Source organism: Malaclemys terrapin, chromosome 9, assembly GCF_027887155.1.
Source record: "Malaclemys terrapin pileata isolate rMalTer1 chromosome 9, rMalTer1.hap1, whole genome shotgun sequence".
Taxonomy (NCBI): domain Eukaryota; kingdom Metazoa; phylum Chordata; order Testudines; family Emydidae; genus Malaclemys; species Malaclemys terrapin.
In genome coordinates, this window is record NC_071513.1 from 4,654,844 (window position 1) to 4,676,831 (window position 21,988).

The 21,988-nt window shown below is 42.0% G+C and overlaps 1 protein-coding gene across 1 annotated transcript; it reads right to left on the reverse strand.

Annotated features, from left to right (window-relative positions):
- Window positions 1–273: 273 nt before the first annotated feature.
- Window positions 274–20,573, reverse strand: MOSPD1 (motile sperm domain containing 1). The gene is made up of 6 exons (XM_054040182.1): window positions 20,465–20,573; window positions 14,491–14,748; window positions 14,218–14,293; window positions 10,554–10,777; window positions 4,526–4,687; window positions 274–1,327 (listed from the first exon to the last, which is right to left on the reverse strand). Exons 2-6 carry the CDS (start codon window positions 14,642–14,644, stop codon window positions 1,296–1,298), a joined length of 648 nt encoding a protein of 215 aa, XP_053896157.1. The 5' UTR covers window positions 14,645–14,748; window positions 20,465–20,573; the 3' UTR covers window positions 274–1,295.
- Between the last annotated feature and the right edge of the window lie 1,415 nt (window positions 20,574–21,988).

The window sequence follows — 21,988 nt, forward strand, 5'->3', positions numbered from 1 at the left end:
TCATTATGTAAATTAATATCCAGGGCAGCTCTCACCTAAGTACGTCAACTTCACCATCTTTTGTGCAATCACTTTTAAATAACTTTTCATCTCTACATGGTCTTTTCCTGCCCCCTCTATACATAACCCGAGAGGTAACCCATTATATGCGGGGGAAAAGAAGGTTTAATTTCCAAAATGTTAGTTTACACAGCTCAAGGTATGGTATATAGACCTTTCATAAATAACCAATGTAAGATTTTTGTGAAAGAACCAAGCAGAGTCATACTGGGCCCTAGGTAGGGAACATTCAGCTTTTTTTCCAAAGTAGACAGATGATATTTGGAGGTCAAAGAGAGAACTTGTTTCTTTTCCAGCATGAGACAAAACAGACATGTATAAATTCTTACAAACTATAAAAATCAAAGCTGAACTTCAGTTTCTTGCAAAACAAAAATCAAGTATATTTGTCTAACACGTATCTATAGAGGACCTTGGCTATGTTGCTATACATATTCAGGTCACTACCAACGTAGTGACAAGGTTTATTTCCGTACTATTTTAAAGTGGGAATCCTGAATATGTGAATTTTCTCTTGCTGGATGTTATGTATCTACACTTAAATATCTTGCTACATTTGTATGTTACATGTATTTATAAAAAATTAATTACAAAAGTTTTGATTTACAGTTATGATGCAAAAATGTCTATAACTGATTCCACAGTTAAGAAGAACTTATACCCCATATACTTGTTGTGGATGTCAGGAATTGAGAATGAATTACTTCTCCATCTAAACTTAATGTATTTATTTCATAGTTTTTAGTGATGGAATTTCAAATTTCATCTTAAATGACAAGCCTTACGTAAATTCTGATCATGCTGGTATTTATACATAAAATGTTATGTAGTAACCTCTGTACTTACAGCAATGGAATAAACAAATGAACCTTTCTGAATGAATAATTTGCTTTTATAGTGATCAAACACTGATGTGAACATGGATTTAAAATAACAAATGTTGCTTTAATATGTTTTGTACAGTAGATGTAGATATAAAAGTTTCTTCAAAATAATTTCACAGATATCACTAAACATTCCATAGCTGTAACAGAAGCACCTAAGAGTCTTGTCGTTTATTTATAGTTATACATAGTTAAAATATATTACACTTTTGAAAGTATTTTAAATCACTGAATAGCTTTGCTAGCATCTTAATACGTCACATGAGAGTAAAAGGCAGTCCACATTCATGATGTAAATATATAGTAAGATAAGATTGGGGTTCTTTTTTTTACATCTAACTAAGTCATTACTCATGTCCTCAAGATAACCATGGTGATGAGACCTGAAAGATGAGAAATGAAAAACAGTTTAGTTTAACTGAATAAAACATTCAAAGTAGAGGTCTAACAGTTGCCTGTCACAGGCCAGAAAACAAGATAAGAGTGCATAAATCTACAGTGTGAAATTTTACATATTTCACTTAAAATATTTTATAGGAATAACTTTCAAATATTACTCAACAAAAGTTTGGCTTAATCAGAATCAATGTTTGTTTAAAATGTTAGTTCTAAAGAACTAATCATGTCTAGATCATCCAGTCTGAACAGATCCAGAGACTTCAGTGCCAGAAGCGATGCACGTTCAGTGAACAATTATGGATCAGATTGTCTGGAAACTAACCTATTGTTGCTAGTTAGAGTCTGTGCAGGGACTGTCTTACTCTGCATGTGCAGTACTTAGGACAATGAGGCACTGATCTTGGTTGAGGCCTTTAGGTGCTTTTCTAATATAAATATTGCTGGCACCACCTAAACTAAGTAACTGAAACCTTGTTTTCATTTCAGCTCAGTGCATTTAACAGCACCTTTGTTTGTAGACAGTTATGTGGGCAGCTTGACTTCCTGTCATCACTCACACAGTGCAGGAAGTTCCCTCAGACTCGTCCCCAGCACCCATCAGAGTGTGCAACCAGCAGCAGAGCGACAGTCAACGGGGAGGTGCCTAAATGTGTTTGGCACTGTTGCGCTTGTATCTATCGCTACCTCCACTGCCAAAGGCCTTCCCCTATCAGCGGGGAGCAGATTTAAGAGAAGTGTCAAACTTGCTTTTTTACAAATAGGTTCTCTAGCACTAATCATGCAACCTTCAACTGCTCCCGGTATTAACGCTGAACTGCTGACACTACACTTAAACCTGAAATGAACCTACCCCGTTTGGCAGATTTTGTTTGACTTGGTTTGCTTGACCCTACTTGTCTGACTAGCCCAGGTTCTGAAACAGATAATATATTCGAGTCCAGACCTGCAAGCGCAGAGCACCTAATGCTGCACTTGGTGAGCCCTGTAATTGTTCAGTAGTAACTGACAGATGGTGGAGCGAGCGGAGTCCAAAGGCAGCTAAACACAGAGCTGCAAGTAAAGTCGTGCTCCATGAACCAAAAACTATACTTCCGCTGGAATGCTCATATCCTCTGCCTCAGCACATCTTTAAAGTGGAAGTCCAGGTAACTCTGAGATTACTCTATGGTCATAGGAAAATTTGCTGAACATTGAGAGTTTCACATCATCCAGGGGTTAAAATTAGTTAACCAATAGCTTAAAAAACCCCTTGCTCCGGTGAAAGTATCAAAGGAGGTTAAAACTCTGCACCTGCACAGTAGTCCGCCTGAATGCAGATCGGTCACAATGTGCTGGTGTTGGCCTGCTGCTGCCATCCAATGTCCTAAGTTGCGGGTTCTATTTAAGAAGTCCAGGATTGATAATTCATGGAGCACAGTTGCAGGAGTACTTTCCCTTTGATAAGCACTTCAACCATTCACAAACCTCAACTTGTTCTTCAGACTATGGTCTGGTCTACGCTACACAGTTACGCTGACGTAAGGCAGCTTATGTTGACCTAATGATGTCAGTGTCTACACTACAGTCTTGCTCCTGCCGATGTAAGTGCCCTACTACACGACAAAAGAACTCCACCTCCTCGAGAGGCGTAGGGCTTATGTCGGTGTCGTTAGGGCAACGCAGTGTCTGTGTAGACACTGCATTCCTTACACTGGCTGTTGGCAGGAGCCATGAAATTGTCAAGAAAACCAGGCAGCTAGAATCCAGCTGCTCTCACACTTCCCTGGAGAGCTGGGTGGCTGGACCCCACTCCCTGCTGGAAGCCCAGCAGCCTTATCAATTTCATGGCTTCCTGAGGGGCCCAAGGCAGCTTCCTCCCCGCTCCTGGCATGGAACGGGGAGTGGAGGGGTGGGGCAACCTGCCGGGAGCCCAGCAGGAGCTGCCAGCGGAGCTGAGAGACCGGGCTCTCAGCTCCACACACTGCCCCTCTTATGTCCATGGAAGTGCTCTGGTGAGGACGTGCACCACCGACCCAAGGAGGGTAGTGTGGACACAGTAATTACTGTGGTGGCTGTAAGTCAACCTAATATAGGTCGACTTATGTTTCTAGTGTAAACATACCCTCTAGCAGGCACTAGCATAGAAAGTTATGACTTCCAGAATTGGCGAGAACCTGAGCTTATCTACTAACTCATTTCACAACACCAAATACTGGGTTTATTAAATAGTGCATAATGGCCACTTATGCCATGTGTCAGGGGACCATGTAAAGCATTTAACTAAAAAAAGTGACTATGACCTAAAAGCAAAGACGCTTTTCTCTTTCCCACCAACCCACCTAGTTACTACAGGTATAAGCCTGAGAAGAGAAGATGCACCATCCTCTCTCTGTGGCAACAGATGTACACTTTGGACAAGCAACCATCCCACTAGCATCACCTCAATCAGATCTAGCCTAAGTTTCAGGCTTCTCATTCTCGTTTTAGTCCTGATCTCGGCCAGGCAATAGGAAAGCAGAGAGCAAGTCCAATGCTACCTTCCTTTAAGTCAGCATTGGTTGCTGATGAGTAACACAAGGTGCTTTCTCCATGAGATAAGGGGCTGCCTTCTCACTCCTGCCATTTTAAGGAGCAAGTCACAGGTTTGGGAATCAGACACAGGCGTTGTCCCTGTCCATTCACCCTTTAAGTGCAGTTCTGTTTCTCATTACTAAAAGCTAGGGTAAAAGGGAGACAGCTCTTCACATTAGATCTCTTCTAGGTTAGAGGGGATGAAGAGAAGGAATTTCCAATATCAATAGATAAGATGACTGAACTACAATTTTACAGTGTACAAGTCCTGGCAAATAATCCATAGGAAACAGCAATGTATTCCAATAGCTTTCTTTGACAAATGAGGTGGAGTCGACGCCTATACACTAGGTTCCTGTTCTGAGGGTCAAATAAGACACTTGTCCAGAACACTTACATTGCTAATGGTGAGGGCTTCCGTCTCAACACCAGCGAGTACTACTGTGACCTTCTATGTTAAGTACAAGTGGAGATGGAACCGAATGAAATTAGTCTTGACCCTGGCCCCGAGACATGAAAGTACATCTTCTCATCAAGCCAGTAGTGAATTTCACAGAAGTTCCTTTGATCGACACTGACTCCAGTAGAGACTGGAAAAAAGCTGTTTAAAAAATCCTTTTCAAAACACTTACCTAAAACATAAGCAGCTACTAACTTTTGATTCACACTTAAATGGAGGTAGAGAGGCACCAAGGATTCCACTTCCCCCAGTGTCGGTAGCATTAGTGCTCCAATGCATACTATCCCCAGGAAGACTGTTAGTAAACTAGGTCCCGACGAGGCAGATCTGTTTTCTGAAAAATAAAATGGCATTCATTGCAATGAAAGTCTGCAGCACTTCAACGTTAAATGTTCTGGAAAAACATTCATAGTGCACGTGTGTGAGACGTTGCCTTTGTCATGCCCCTATGGTGACCTCATCTACACGCTGCCCATTTCTCCAACTCTGCTGGGATTCATTTTAACATTTCAAATCACCAGCCCACTTTCAAACATCCTTTTTCGTAAAGGAAGACAATTACGAACACGTTTCCTTCTTTTCCCTATCTCCAGTGCTGAACTCACGCTACTGGGAGGTGCAGGGTCTTTGATCCCATGGCACGATTATGGTCTAACAGCCCATGATATCGCTGGAGACTGGGAATCCACACAGGCCACTGATGTAAGGCATTTGTTTCCAGCGCTGGTATATTCGGATCTCAACGTAATCACAACATGATGATTACAGAAGAGCTGTTTTGGACATGCTTTAGAAAATGTTGTTGCTTATGATCCTCTCTCCTCTTGATGCCTGTAGAGTTAGGCTCATGGGGAGAAGGCAGCCTGGCTTACAGACTTGGAGTGAGGAAAAATAATACCAAAATATTCTTAAAAATTCCTCCTAAAACATTTTACAGTTGTTCCTGAAAAATGTGTAGTATAAACAAAACACATGTTGTAATATAAGGGGATGACCTGCACCACATGTTCACGGCTATCTCTGTAGCACATTTAACTCGAACATACTAATAAAACCTTTCAACAGTGGGACACTATGTAGTTTCTTTTTAGTGAATGATGCTGGATTAATATCACAGGTAAGATTGCAGTTCTGTGGCCCAATTTACAGACTTGGAGACAAAGGTACAATGAATTTATTATTTATATAGGGTGATACAAAGATGCTATCTCCCTGAAAAAAAAATCCGGAAAATAACTCAATAATAAGGCTTTCTTATGGATTAAGACAAAGGAATAAACACTATCCCTCGCGTTCTATGGAAGCAATCTAGGTTAGGTAGGTTTTCTACAACACCTCTCTTCCCTCAGAGGAACTGTAAATATTATGTTTTGTTAAGCTCCTTTTATGACAACCTTGATAACTCTTCACATTACCAGTGAAAGTGATGCTTGATTATGGTAAGAACCTCAGATGTCTGCCTCACTTTAATCATTTTGTACTGCCCAGAAGCTAAGTACCAGAAAACTAAGTCAAATGTCAAGTATTGCTTGAGCAATCAATTAATATGCAGATTCTAAGCTAACAAAATCAGGTACACCTCCAGATATGGCTTACAAGCATGCTCTCCCCTCACGGAAAAAAAAATCTTACATTTTCATTGTAACAGTGAATTAAAGAAATTGTCATTGAATATAAAATTATTCAAAACCCATATCAGTTTAAAGGGAAAGGCATAAATAAATAACTGGGATCCAAATGTACAGAACTGGTTGGACTCCCGGCTGCAAGCAGAAGTTGGTCTTGGCTAGGACGAAAGGGGCTAGCTAACACGCACCACCTAAAACTCTAGTGCACCAAATTGCAATTAGCATCTGCTAGTTGGCAAATTGAACCTGCCTGGATTAGCTTCCCCTAGGCTTCAACTTGACCAGCTCACAGGTCTGCACTAGAGCTGTAGAATAGGCTAGCTAACACATTCTTAGAGAAAACACCACTGTTTCCACTCATCTAGACATACCAGAGAAGACGAGGAAGCAGAAATGGCCAGGTCATTTTTTTTTAATCGTTTACATATAGCCAGGAGGTTGTGACTATTTCTTTCAGGTGAGGACCTTGCAATTCTCACCGATGTTTGCAATATGCGCTACATGGAGCTACACTTTAAAGCCGTCCAGAAACGCAGGCTGGCGCAGAATGCAGCACACACGTGGTAAGTGAAGTACCTTACTTCAAACACATTAAACCAGCACACCGTGATCTGTACTGGCTGCCTATTGGTTTCTGGATGAAGTTTAAGGTGCTGATATTGACTTACAATGCCCTAAATGTTTTCGGCACTGAGAGACTGCCTCTCTCTGTGTGCTACTATGTCGGAGACCAGCAGAAGCCCTTGAGCTGCAGCCATGTTGGTATAAGCAAGAAGGGTCTGTTGGCTGGACGTTCTCAGCGAGGGCTCTGCAGCGTTCGAATTCACCCCCCCACTTGGTCCTGGATCAATTGCCTTCAGGGTACATTGCAAACTCATCTTTTCCCCAGGCATTTCTGGGTGGGAAAGTGCTGAAAGGGGGGGGAGGGTTGGAGCTTGGAAGCTGCCCAGCTTGCTGTTGGTGGATTATACTGAATTTTACTGCTGCACCTTCAGGGTATTCTTCGTGCCGTATTGCTCAGTTGTGTTCAGGGGCCCTAAGGGCTAAGACTCCCCGAGCACCCCCTGTTCTACAGCTGTGGGGCTGCTCCCTGGTCTGAGGCAGACACTTGGAATGTGGCTTCACAGCGCTGCCCAAGCCCATCCCTTCCCCGGCGCTGGAGTCTGACAGCTCATTACTATAGACATGGCAATGGGATGTTTCAGCAATGCTTGGGGATGTGCCAAGCACACCAACTCCATTCCCTGGCTTATTAGGGCACAGGCTCTTCCACAGGCAGCAAGGGAAGAATTTTTAAAGGGGCGGCACAGCCTGAAGAAGTCTCCCTTTATTTACAGCTCCAGAACAGAGCTCAGCCAGGAATAGGCAGCAGGCTCCCTTCGGCCAAAAAAGTTCCCCCCTTCTCAACTGCGATCAAGGGAGAAGAGTAGAATTGGCACGTGCCAGCTTAAAGAAGCCCCCCAACCCTAAATGGGCAGGATCCCTGACAACTGTCCCTTTTCAGTGCTCAGGGTAGAAGAGCCCCTCTCCTGCATAAAAGGTTTGGATTTTAAACTAAAATCCCAGCACCGTCTTCCTCCTCCTGATGGACCTGCACCTGCACTATGGCTGTCTAACACCACTGATCCAGTAGGGGGCAGTGATTCGGCCACTAGAGCCCATTTTCTAACAACACACAAGGTCCAATGGTGCCAAAAGAAGAGAATGCAGACAAGGATAGAACCCTATTCTTAGCACATCTTACTGGTTGTAGTACAGTAGGTAACTGTTCAAAGGCTCTAGAAACACCTTGGATTACCCCTCCCCCCCTTTTTTTTTAACGAGTTACTGGTATGTTGGAGTCTGAAAGATCTTCATGCAGAATCTTTAGAGCCATTAGCATTTAGCCAAGGTTTATACCTAGGTTTTTGAAGTATGGATTCAAAACATACATGAAAATGGCTCCTGTTTTCTAAACTGATTTTGCAGTTCTCAGAGGCATGCCAGCAATGCTGGTCCCCTTTTAACCCTACCAATCAGATGTTCTTAGTTTGCATACTCATTATACTGTTCCTTTGCTCTGTCTGCTCCATTCTTGTTAGCAAATATGGTATGGTAACAAACTAGATTCTTATGCACCGGCATGCCATATTGCATCAGCTCACTGGTCCATATAATCTAATATTCGGTTTCAAACAGTGGCCTGTACCAGATGCTTCAGAGGAAGGCACAAGGAATCCTGTAATGAAATAGCCTGACCACAGCAAAGTTTCTTCCCAATCTCCGTCAATTAGTGGTTGATTTATAACCTGAGGCATAAGAGATCATGTATGTGTCTGATTCAAATCCCATTGAAGTCAATGGAAACTCAACATTGGGTTTTTGGGATCAGACCTAAACCTGTTTTTTTTTGTTTTTTTGTTTTTGTTTTTTTTAAACTATCAAGTGGGAACACTCATGGTTACAATATCTTTTTTAAAAATTGTACGAAGATACATTCCACTAAAGAGCAGAGCTGTCCCCTGCCAATTTGGGACTTACATCATGTAGAGACAGTTGGTCACTCTTTTGTTTTAACAAGAGGAATTCTCTCATGCATCACATTTCAGAAAAGATGTGGACAAACTGGAGAATGTCCAGAGGAGAGCAATGAAAAGGTCTAGAAAACATGAACTATGAAGAAAGATTGAAAAAATTGGGTTTGTTTAGTCTGGAGAAGAGGAGAGACATGACAATAGTTTTCAATTACATAAAAGGTTGTTGCAAGAAGGAGGGTGAAAAATTGTTCTCATTAACCTCTGAAGATAGGACGAGAAGCAATGGGCTTAAATTGCAGCAAGGGTCGCTTAAGCTGGACATTAGGAAAAACTTCCTAACTGTCAGGGTGGTTAAGCACTGGAATAAAATTACTTAGGGAGGTTGTGGAATCTCCATCACTGGAGATTTTTAAGAGCAGGTTAGACAAATACCTGTTAGGAATGGTCTAGATAATATTTAGTCCTGTCATGAGTGCAGGGGACTGGACTAGATGACCTGTTGAGGTCCCTTCCAGTCCTACACTGCTATAATTCTATGCAAAGTTATGTAGGGTGGGATTCACAAGCGGGACTTAGTCATTCTCTCTCTGGGCCACTGTATAGTTAATTATACAAAGTGGGCAGCTTCTATAGGAGAGATCTGCCCCATAGCAGAGTGATTATGGAATTCTCTTGGAAAGTGGGAGACCCAAGTTCAAATCCCTGCTCCATATCATGTGGGGAGAACTTGAATCCAGGTCTCCCACATCCTGAGCACTCTAACCACTGGGATAAAGGTTATAAGGGGGACCCTACCCTCACCATTTTGTGTGGGTTTAGACATGCCCCAAGCCAGTGGTTCTCAACCTTTCCAGACTACTGTACCCCTTTTAGGAGTCTGATTTGTATTGTGTACCCCAAATTTTATCTGACTTAAACTACTTGCTTACAAAATTAGACATAAAAATACAAAAGTGTCACAGCACATTGTTACTGAAAAATTGCTGACTGTCTCATTTTGTCTGTATGAAATTTTAGTTTGTACTGTCTTCGCTAGTGCTTTTTATGTAGCCTGTTTGAAAACTAGGCAAATATCTAGATGAGTTGATGTACCCCCTCAAAGACCTCTGCATACCCCCAGGGGTACGTGTACCCCTGGTTGAGAACCACTGCCTGAAGCACACCTATCAGATTAGGCCCTGAAGGCAAGAGAGGCAGGGGAATCCCTATTTTGTGAATCCTGCTGGGGCACAGGTGAGTTAGGCACGCAGCTGCTGGGCAGTGTCAGTACTTTAATGGTGGAAACATAGGAGCCATGGGATTCTAGACACCTCTACAGGGTTAGGTGGCAGCTGTGCAGGGCTTTTGTGCAAGCCAGTGGTGCCTAAATGTTGGACTTAGAAGACAACAAAACAATCAATGAGTTAACAAGCCTTCTCGCCCTGCCACCCCTACTTTGCAAGAGCTCATGCTTCAGCCATGGCTGCTGTTACATCACCTACTCTCTATACTAGTGCACGTGCATAGCAGATATTTGTAACTCCCCTTTTCTGTACATTTCAGAGGTAAAAACATGGCACACAAGAAGTGCCACGTGTGGAAAGTGTCTGACTGTATCTGCTGCTGGTCAGGAGGTGGAGGATTAAAGTTCTGAGACAGACAAAAATACATGTGGAGACACACTTTGAGAGAACAAATTAGTCTCCAAGGGCATGGTCCTGCAATCCTTTTGTAGCCACATCTCCTGCTGAAGTCAGTTGGAATTTGCTTGTGTAGTAGGATTGGACCCTTAAAAGACACATTACGCAAATGAACAAAACTCGGATAGCCCATGTAACTTTAGGGGCAAATGGTAGTTTATAGCTCTCTCATTTGACTAAAGAGGACATAAGCAAGAGAGCAATAGCGTGGGCTCTCGAGCACCATAACCACTCTTAACAATAACCAGTGTACTCTTACAAGAAAGTAAAAATGGAGTTAATTTAGACTATCTTCCTTATAGTGTAACCTCTTTCCAGTCATTTCAGCTGTACCAAACGGTTTGTTCTAGAAGAGGGCTAGGTAAGACTTTAACTACCTGGTTGACACAAAGTCTGCTCAAAAAAGACACTTTCAGCCAGGTGTTCTTTTATTCTTTTTTCCTCTTCTTCCTTTTGCTGTTGCTCTTTTGCAGATGGAAGTAGTGTAGCAATGACTTCTTTCCGCCCTAATGCTTTCCTCTGGCTTTGTTCAGACACTTGGAGACGGAATTTGTCTATCACGCCATAGTGACAAGCCCGAACGTCTCTGTGACGAATCACACTGTAGATTTAAAAAAAAAAAAAAAATTATGCAATTCTTTTAGAAGCTAAAATAATTATATTCACAATCACAAAAGTATTAGGGGCATCTTCAAAAGCAAAACCCAATCACTCTAAGAGTTTCAGCTAGATACGTAGTTAAATTTCGCAGATCTTTTCACTGCTCTGTGGATATATCTCTTACATTCTGTTGAGAAACCTGCAACTGACTTGTATGGGTAGACCCCTGCATCTATGCAGAGCCCCTTTCAAGAGATTCATCTGCATGGTTTCAACTGCAAGGCGGGGGTCAGGATACTTACATTATGCCCACGACCACTATCTGAACACCCAAAATGATGCAGTTCTATAGTACTTCATGTCAAGTCTCACACAGGACCCATAAAGAGCAAAGCTTAACTAAATCTCTTCCGTACCTTTCTTCTACGAACAGCAGTTTGTTCACTTGGGTCTTCACTAAAACAACGAGGAGTCTGGTGGCACCTTAAAGACGAACAGATTTATTTGGGCATAAGCTTTCATGGGTAAAAACCCACTTCTTCAGATGCAAATAAATCTGTAAATCTTTACGGTGCCACCGGACTCCTTGTTGTTTTTGTGGATACAGACTAACACGGCTACCCCCGTTATTTGGGTCTTCACTGTACCTATAAATAATTATAAAAATGCATGTGTACTTCGTTTTAAAATCCCACAATATTTAGCCATCATAATGGGTATTGTAACTATTTTTGTCCAAAATGCAAATTATTTACTTGAATGACCATAAAAACCTTTTGAGAGATCTTAAGTGCTACTAAGAGAAAATCCATATTTAAGCCAGTTAGCTTCAGGAAATGTGCAGTCTGACAAGTTTCAGCCCAGAGCAAGCTGCAAACTCCTAAGAATAAAGGTTTCTAACTACACTGGCATTGGGTAGTGCCATTTTAACACTGTTCCAGGAAACTTGTCACTTCACCATTCTACTACTGCACAAACCTCCATGATGTCTGCATTTTGGACTGAATTTTAAGAAACTGGATTTTGTGATCACATTAAGATACCTAGTATTTTAATAACAAGCCTTTGTGGGTATGCCTAAAATTAACATGTAGTTTAAGCAGGGCTTTCAAAAGGGAACAGAGAATGACAGAGGTTTGAAATACATCAGCCTGTAAACCATATGCTTACTGAACATAGGAGCTTCTTCGTAACCTCAGAAGCAAATGAGATTGGCCATGATGGAGTTTCATCAAGTAAATTTATTTCACCTGTGGCTAGGCAACTGCCACTTGGTGAAGAGTGGGCTCTGTCTTGAGTAGATCACTGAGCAACAAAGGTTTGACCCTGCAGTCCTTCTCGGGTATGCACTTTTGCTCATGTCAGAGCTGCAGCTTCAAGCCTTTGATTTTTATTTTAAGACTTCTTGTGTTGCTTTAAATTCTTTTCTATTGTTAGTACCATGCTTCTATGCATCAGTATTAGCACAGCATTACGTAAAGATTCTGTTTGAGCATACACAGTTACTGTCAAGCAAATAGATGTTTCTCTACAGACCCATATAAACAGATACATTCTCCTGTTTCTTACTGGAGAGCACTGCATAATTAGAAGCGCTGTAGAATATTGGTTTATCTGGCAAAGGGCCATATGTATACAATACAGTTCATATCCTAACCTTACAGCAATAAACATAGTTCCAAGAACGTTACCCATACTGAGACAACATCCCCCAAAACGGGGTCGGGTATTTGCTGCTGAAAAAATATTCTTGGAGACCTAACTAAGGAAACTAATATTTTCTGAGATGGACCCAAAGATAATCAATCAAAATTCCATAAAGATCAGATAGAGACCAGAATGACTCACTGAATTACAGTAATAGAAACATTCCATGCACTGGTATGTGTTGATCATTTTTGTGCCTTTAACAGGATTGCTATCCCTACCCACTGATGCTTTTTAATGGGAAGTGCTAGTTGGCTACTCCCTTGAAATTCCCAATCACTCCTGATGAGGCCAGTGCCACAGTACCAGATTGGTGCCTCATATCAGAGTAGTGTCATTTGCTTTGCAGAGAACCAAAAGTTCATTACAAGTAGGTCTTTCGTTAATGGCATTTATTGGCCAGAAAATATAAAGAATGCTTTTTGGGGTAAATAAATGTTTAATCAGAAAACCCAATTTTCTTTTTCTTTTTATTTATTTATTTTGGATACTTCATGCTCATGAGACACACACTGCAGCCTTGAAGTCATGTAGATCAGCATGAAGCTAACTTACAGAAGCTGAAACATGTCAGGCTATTTTGAATTAAATGAATATTTACCAATTTTTTCTGCTCTGAATTACAGCAGTCACTACTGATAAATCATGGTTAAAGCAAAAAACCAGAAGCCTTATTTAACATTTGGGGATTTCGAAGGTAACACTTAACTGCGCATCAGTCCTTCTCTGCGAGTGAGTTGGGGTCAAGGAAGGAGAAGAGAGATTAAAAAAATGGTAGGCAAGAGTATCTTCACTGAACAGGGCAGCAGAAGTATACTCACTACGTTATATGGCCCATGGAAAGCATGCATATTAGAATTTCACAGATTCTCACTTTGCCAATCTGCAAATAATTCTCACCCCAAAAATCAAGCCTGGTGATCTCACCCATCTTAGCAAAAAAACCTTACATTATAGCAAAGTATTCTAGGGTGCTTCATATTAGTACGACTTACTTTTAAAACTATACCATAGGATCTATTTATTAGCACTCTATTGTTTATTCATATTTACACAAGTAAAAAGGGGCACCTATCCAATGCCCCTGCCATAAAGTACAAAAACGGGGGAAAGAGCCAAGAGAACGCAGAACTATGAGATTGTTAAACGAGTACTGTACACTTGCCAAAATAATTTTACAACTTACATTTTGTGATTCAGTGTCCTTGATTCACTGTTTGTTGACTTTTCTTGCTAATTCATAAAATTTAGCAGCACACAATGTGTCTCTACTCATTAATACACCTCTAGCCCGATAGAACGCTGTCCTCAGGAGCCAAAAAATCTTACTGTGTTATAGGTGAAACCGCGTTATATCGAACTTGCTTTCATCGGCCAGAGTGTGCAGCCCCGCCCCGCCAGAGTGCTGCTTTACCGCGTTATATCCGAATTCGTGTTATATCGGGGTAGAGGTATATAGCAGGTTTTACCAGATTAAAGCAGGAATTTACTTTATATAGTAAAGTATTTAATTTTCTCTGGCTAATTTAGAATTACCAAGCAACTTGCGTAAGCACTAAGATATCTTAATGTTTAACAAAATGTGAATGATGTAGTAGGACTAGAGGTTAACATTTTCTGATGTGTAGTTTAAAATGTGCCTTTTAAATACTAGCTGAGGTTTAGACATACAATTAGCTGATGTAGTTATTCAAATCTTCAACAGTTAAGGAGAACGGAGCTATTTTTACTTACATATCAACACAACACTGAGGCTTCACTGCACCTGCAGCATCGACAACAACATATTTATTTGGAGTTGTACAAAGAACTGAAATGAAAAGGACACTGGTGGTTACATGGTATAAACTAGCAGCAATACAAATTTTAATAAACAAACAGAGGGTGGTAAAAGACAAATCTGAATTTTTGCATAACACGATAGTTTTCATAACTTATGTTTGTTATATAAACTACAGGTAGACTGATAAAGGAAACCTTAAATTAAACTGAACCTAAGAAACCCACCTTTGAATTTTAAGGCAAACTCATAGGGGTTATATAGAGTCAACACCTGTTTGTGTGTTGACTGGTCATCTGCATAAAATATAAGCTCCGTAGGAAACACAAAAACAGGAAGATTTCCTTCCACTAACTCTGGCTGTCTTTTTTGTTGCTGCATTGGCACCGAATCCTTCCTGCTGCTTCTTCTGCTCTTATGATTTTGTATCCCAAACAGACTTCTGGTTTTGAGTCATTTAAGAATTCCAACGCATTTTGGCAATTCTGCAGAAGAAAGGAAATGGAATGATGATTGTGTTTGTTTTCACAAATCCATAGATAGAACCGAATCATACAGCAGATGATACATAGATACAGCGCTTGACATTTGGTTTTGAGCTTGTTTATAATTATTTTAAGTGCCTTCAAAAATGTTTAAACTAACATAACTCTACTCATCTTTGACATTTTGTTTTCATCCATTTTAAAAACTGCAATAAAGTAAGTGAATATGCCTTCCTTTCAGTATTATTATTTGTATTGCTGTTGTGCCTCAGTCATGGACCAGGACCCACTGTGCTAAGGGCTCTACAAACAGAGAACAAAAAGACAGCAAAGAGCTTATAACCTGAGTATAAGACAAGAGACACCAGGTGGATCAAGGCAGACAGACAGGAGAGTACAAGGAAACAATGAGATAATATTGGTCAACATGACAGCACACCAGCGGACTAACTGAAACATCCCAAGGTACAGTACGATATGTTATGTATCATGTTTGTATGAGAGCCAGGTCACAGTGCAAAGATTCAGAACAAAAGAATCAGGAAGACCTTCATTCTTTGTCTAATTGCACCTCTGAAGTCTGATCATAATAGTATTTCAGTGTAAAAGCAGTGAATTAAAAATCAAGTAGGATGTATAAGATATTTGTCATTATTCAATAGTACAGGGTAGGTTTTGGAATTTTCCTCACATTTACGGATGCTAAATTTGTAGTTATTATTTAAGTTGACATTAAGAATGATTGTTTTTCCCAGTGTGTAACCAAAATATCTTTTTCCCCCTCCAGATTTTTCAAGTTCATTTCAGGAATCTCAATCCAAACAAAACAAAAAACAAAACCCCATAACCTGTTCATATCACACTTCCAAATGTAATTTATAAGATAAAAATAAGGCCCCAATCCTGCAAATATTTATACAGATGCTTGCCTTTATGCGCTAAGTAATTCCACTGTAGTGAACAAGCCTATTCACAGTGCATGATGTTATGCAGGTGTTTAAGTCTTTGCAGGATTGTGGCCTAAAATAGTATTTCACTATGTTTTCTACAGGCTAATAGTCCCAGGAGGACACCAAGAGTCTGACTGGAGACTCTTAGGCTGAGTGTACACTAGGCAATGTTAATTTAAAATCCCACGTGGCGGTCACCCATGGAGATGAGGCTCCTAGTGGTTTCCAGCATTTTACCACCACATCAACTAAACCTGTTTACTCACGTGCAGCCTAACTGGTGGTTGCACCGTGGGAATTTTGTTTCTAGAATTCCCTAGTGCAGACACAGCCCTAATGCTATGGATGGTAAATAAATGCCTCATTTTCTGTTTTAAATCATGAAATTACATTTCAAAGTGCCAATATTTTATATCAGAGCTAATTTTCACAAAACTTCAGCTTTTGATACCTAAACATCCAAAAGGGACTAAAATCACTAGTACATGCTCTACCCAATGTACAGAATTTAGTTCTGGTTCAAGATGTAAAAACTTTTTTTAAATATATATTCATTTATTTTTAAAAATTCTCCAAAGAGTAGATGCATATTGTCCTTCCCAAAGACTAACTGTTCTTATTCCAGTATCTTTTTTTCCTAAAATCCAATCTCCTTTCAGAACCCAGGATTACTTTCTAGTAGACTAGAATGCTAATTATATTCTTTTGATAACAAATCCCTGATGAGGATATTCCTGACTGATGTTCTAATTCTTTTTCAAAACACTTTTTAACTAGGCTACATATCAGCAAATGGCAATTTAGATTCTGTGCTCTTCTCAGAATTTTGGTAAATACTTTTTGTTTCAGAAGAGATGAATAAGCTCTGCAATTATTTTGCACAGCAAGTCTAATTAGTAGGACTTGAGCATCTTAATGTGCTATTGCTAAATAATATTCACAGTTTCATTCAAACATACAAGAACTGTATCAGGGTCTAGCTTGAAAGAATGCCAGCTCACAGGAATACAAAACCGTTTTCAAATAAACTATTTCTTACAGGCAAAAGAAGAGAGAATTCTAGGAAAAGCTAATTATAGTGCAATATACAGTAAGCAATTCAAGAACATAAGAAATAAGATACTAAAAGCTCTCATTAATATAAAATCTACATATATGCATTTGGCTAAACTGCACAAAAGATTTTTTTCTAATGATTGTTTTAAACATACTACATTACTGAATAACTAACAGAAAATACATTTTTGGATATTTTGAAATATTTTATTGGATTACTAAAGTTCCAAAAAATGTGATTCTTTATTCTTCAATTACATTTTATTATTGTTTCTTTTTATTTTAACACGTGCATTGGATTCATTGCAGATTCCCTGATCCTACCTCAACTCCAAATGTCATGTTTTTTTCTTTGTTTTTTTAAATATACATATGCATCATGCTCTTGCTTCCACTTGTCATTTATTGGCTGGGTAAAAATTTATCATTCAAACTGGTATCAATGGAAAGTGGTAAGTTTTCACCAATATGAAGGACAAGGCAGGTGTACACTAGACTTTTGCGTCATAGCAACATCAGTTAGGAACGTGACTTGTTTTTGTGACAATGCTTTACTGGCAAAAGCCTTTATGATGATAGTTATACTAGCATAAAAGCTCTTTTGCTAGTATAACTTATTATGCTTGCTGAATCAGTATAAACTAAACTAGTAAAAGCACTTTTTATAAGCTACATCTATACTGAAGGGTTTGCTGGTATAAATACAATACCTAGGTCTTATAGAGTACTTTTCATAGTAGATTTCAAAGTGCTTTAGAAAAGAGGTCTATAACTGCAAAGCTCATTAGAATCAAAGGGACTATTAACAACACACAAAGCTAAGCATGGGCATAAATCTTTGCAGCATCAGGGCCTAAGGCTTCCTGCAAACTAATCCACACAGGTGGACTCAGTGACGTCAATGAGACTCTGCAAGTGCAAGGATCTTCTTGCACACAGCTCATATCATCTTAGCAGTGTTAGCTGTTTTGCCAACAGACTATACAGTATGACAGCTACTCTACACTGATGCCTTTCCAGCTCAATAAAGGAATCTTCCTCCATAAAGTACCTAAAAGTACACTGCTTGTGTCATGATAGCACTCCTTTGCCAGCATTTCCCTTAGAAACCCCTTTTTACAAGAGGTTTTAACTTGGCAGAGAAAAGCTGGACTAAAATGTAACTTATTTCTCCAAGCATAGAACTTTGATTTTTGGCTACTTTTTAGTTTAATAAAAAAGTGAAAATAAAATCAAGAAGTTTTCAAATTTAAGATTCTGTTCTATTCATATTCTTATAACCAGCTCATCACCATGGTTTCTGCGCATAGTCTATACTCCTTTTTTGTATTCAGGAGTACAAATGGCTTTTTTTTTTTTTAAAGGGGGAAATTGGGGAAGCAATTTATTCAGAACAATGAGCTAATCTTTAAAAAGACCTTAATATGTACATTACTTTTCTGAGATTTTAAACTGCACATCTCTGATTTAAGAAGTCTTGTTACAATGTAATACATACAAGGCATTGCACTGGAGCTATCGTTTACTAGCTCAGTAGTCTGCAGACTATGTCTAAGATTTTCAAAAGCGTCTGACCTCCATTCAAGATTTTTTAGGAGTCCACAAATGAAAAAAGGTTGAAAACCACTGTACTAGCTAAATAATGCTTATTATAAAAGTTGTCCCCATTGATATACTCAAACTGTGTCAAATTCCAAAATATGATCCAGATATGGATATGTTTTCATTATGTATATACACAGTAAGACACAGTCCCTTCTGAATCATTACAGACTAAAAGACCAGTAAGAAATTCTTGTCCTTTCAGATTTGTCAAGAAATCCAATACAGTTTGAGGTTAGAGTTAAGTATTAAAATTGATGAGCTGTTGGAATCTCATTCTATTTGTTTATTTATCAGGGTAATTTTAGATGGCCTTAATATATACTTACACAATCTACATGTTAAACTTCCTGTAATTACTTGGGAGGGAGAGTTATCTAGTGATTAGAGCACAGAATCAGAAGTCAGGACAGCTAGGTTCTACTATTTCTACCTGTCATTGACTCATTGTATGATCTTGAGCAAATTAGTTAACCTCTCTGTGCCTCGGATTGTTAACTAAAGGCCTCAGTTCATCAGCAAGGTACTGAAGTGTGTATGTTGTCCCATTTAAATCTATGGGGCTACTCAGAAGCATATTTTGCAGATGGGGAGCCAAAATGGTTGTACTACTATTTACCTACCTCACATGGCACTGTGAAATGCAAGTAATACTTGCAAGGTGCTTTGAGATCTAATAATCCCAAAGTATTATTTATTACATCATATTAATGAGATACTAGTAGCATGATTTATTGTGTCCAATTTTATAAGTTTCTGCAGGAATTCTTTCACTTGAAAGATATTTTAAATGATGAATGCTACAAATTATACTTTGATAAAATTAGCTAGGTCACAAAGACAAAAACAAGGAAATACTAAATAACACTTGCGCACAATTTCTGATCCATTCTGGTTTAGTTAGGAAATGCAGGATTTTCAATAATGTAAATCAATCTCAACCTGAATTTCCTTATTTTTGTGGTGCTTACAATATTTTTAAATGGAAATTGGGTATGTTAATACTGTACGTTGTTGTTTTTCCTGGTCAGGTAAAGCTGTCAATCAGGAAAAAAGAAATCCAAGCATCTCTAAGAAACTGATTTTTGAGTTGGGCTAGCTGGGGGGAAAAAAAATCTGTTTTCCCTAAACATACTAATGAGACAAAGAGAGTCCATCTTGGCCAACCCTTTGTGTACCACTGTCCTTAACATTGTTCCTTGACAAAGAGTTGGTCTGACTGTAATGCCTCAGCGGGGGCACGAGAAGGGGAAGCATTGGCACACGCTAACTTTTACAAAATATGTTCCAGCAGGAAAGCCATGGCATAATCAGCTCGCCCCTCGATGCCCCGCTCCCCAGTTCGAGCCCTGCCCTTCTTCGTTTCGGAGACGTCCCAGCTCTTGATTGCCTAGATCGGGGCGAACACAGAGTAAAACAGCCGAACCCGGCGGAGGGGCGAGCTGAGGATGAGGGGTTCAGATTCCCTCTCCCTTGCACGAGGAACGGGCCGGCTGGGGTGCCCTCCCAACCCTTTCCTCCTTCACCCCAGGCAAGTGGCAGCCGGCAGCGAGGCGCGTCCCAGCCTGGCTGCTGCTCTCCGGCCCCCGCTGGGTGCCCGTGGCCGGGAGGGGACGGGGACGGGGACGGCTCCCCGGGGGCCAGCGGCCGGCTCGGGGGCAGCCCGGCTCCGGAGCGCCCCCGCGCGGCGGCTCTGCGGCTGCTCCACGTGAGCGTGTTTACAGCGGCCGGACGAGGTTGATGTGCCGGGACCTGTCAACGGCGGGGGGGGGGGGGGGGGCTCCGCGGCCAGAGCCCGACCCAGCGCTGCCCGGGGTCCCGGCCCTCTGCACCCGCCCGCGAGGCCCGGAGCTGCCGCTGCCCAGCCGCCCCCCGGGAGCGCGGCTCCAACCGGGGGGGCGCGGGGATAGGACACCCCCCCCCGGGGGCCCGGATCCGAGCTGCCTCGGGCGGGCAGCCCCCGTCCCTGCCCCACTCCCGGGTGCCGGGGATCTCGCCGCCCCCGCCGCCCCCGGCCTGTCAGAAGCGGGGATCGCAGCCCGCCGCCGCCGCCTCAGGCCGGGGGGAGCCGCGGAACCCCCAGGCCCTGCCCCGGCTCCCGCACTCACCCCTCGGGGCCCGCCGGGTCTTGGCTCGCCGGCCGGCTGCCTGTGGGGAGCCCCTTTGTCAGCCCCCCCCTCCCCGCCGCCCGACACTGCAGGAAGCGTCGTCGCTATGGCTGCCGGGATCGTGGCGGACTCGCGCCCCCCCTCTCCGAGTGACGTCATGACCCGCCCACCGCGCGCGCGCGCTTCGGCTCGCGCTGCTGCCGCTGACCGTTCGTCTGCCCCGGGGGGGCCGGGCGGTTCCCAGGGCTCGCGCCACGCGGGCCTCTTCGCCCCTGGCCAGCGCTGGGCCAGGCCGGGGCCGGGTCAACCGGCCGGGCTGACACCCTCTTCCCTCCCCCCGGGCGGTGAGGGAGCCCGGCGGACACCCCCCCCCCCAAGCTAATTACGGACAGTCTCACTGACCTGCTTCACCTCGTCTGTGGGGGACCGGCCTCTGGTGGTACATGGGCCACTTGTCTGCGGTCACCTGACCCTAGGAGAACATCCCTGACTCAGAAACAAACGAGATACAGTCTAGGGACCCACGTGCCTGGCAGTGCCCCTTGGCCTCCCTGTGCTGCCCCCACCTGCCCCTGTTGTTGGTGACATGCCCGGGTGGTCTTTTGGCTTTGTAACACTGAACGGTTTTTGGTGGGACCGCATCTTCCTGGGTGTGCAGCACCCAGCACGGCGCGGGCTTGGTTCTGAGTTGGGCCCTTAAGCGCTACTGTGTGAATGCGTAACCCTGATGGATCATTCCAGGCGGTAAGATTGCTAACAGCCTGCCGTTGGTTTTCTGCACCAATGAATATAAGTAAAACAGATGAATGATTTAGATTTAGATTGGCTTTTCAAACGGCAGGATTCCAGAATCCAGCAGTGGGTGTGATATATCTTGACTTTTTAGTAAAGCTTTTGATACGGTCTCCCACAGTATTCTTGCCAGCAAGTTAAACAAGTATGAATTGGATGGATGGACTATAAGGTGGAAAGAAAGTTGGCTAGATTGTCGGGCTCAACGGGTAGTGATCAACAGCTCGATGTCTAGTTGGCAGCCGGTATCAGGTGGAGTGCCCCAGGGGTCGGTTTTGTTCAACATCTTTATTAGTGATCTGGATGATGGGATGAATTGCACCTTCAGCAAGTTCGCAGATGACACTAAGCTGGGGGGAGAGGTAGATACTCTGGAGGGTAGAGATAGGGTCCAGAGTGACCTAGATAAATTGGAGGATTGGGCCAAAAGAAATCTGATGAGGTTCAACAAGGACAAGTGCAGAGTCCTGGAAGAATCCCATACACCGCTACAGGCTGGAGACCGACCGGCTAAGCAGCAGTTCTGCAGAAAAGGACCTGGGGATTACAGTGGACGAGAAGCTGGATATGAGTCAACAGTGTGCTCTTGTTGCCAAGAGCATACTGGGCTGTATTAGTAGGAGTATTGCCAGCAGACCAAGGGAAGTAATTATTTCCCTCTATTCTGCACTGCTGAGGCCACACCTGAAGTATTGTATCCAGTTTTGGTACCCACACTACAGAAGGGATATG

Excerpts from the sequence above, each read along its gene's own strand:
- MOSPD1 (XM_054040182.1), bottom strand. The coding sequence starts at position 14,644 with ATGCAGCAACAAAAAAGACAGCCAGAGTTAGTGGAAGGAAATCTTCCT. Across the intron at positions 4,688-10,553 it reads GCAGACTTTGTGTCAACCAG|AAAACAGATCTGCCTCGTCG; the intron begins GTAGTTAAAGTC and ends TTTATTTTTCAG. Across the intron at positions 1,328-4,525 it reads AGTAGCTGCTTATGTTTTAG|GTCTCATCACCATGGTTATC; the intron begins GTAAGTGTTTTG and ends CTCATCTTTCAG.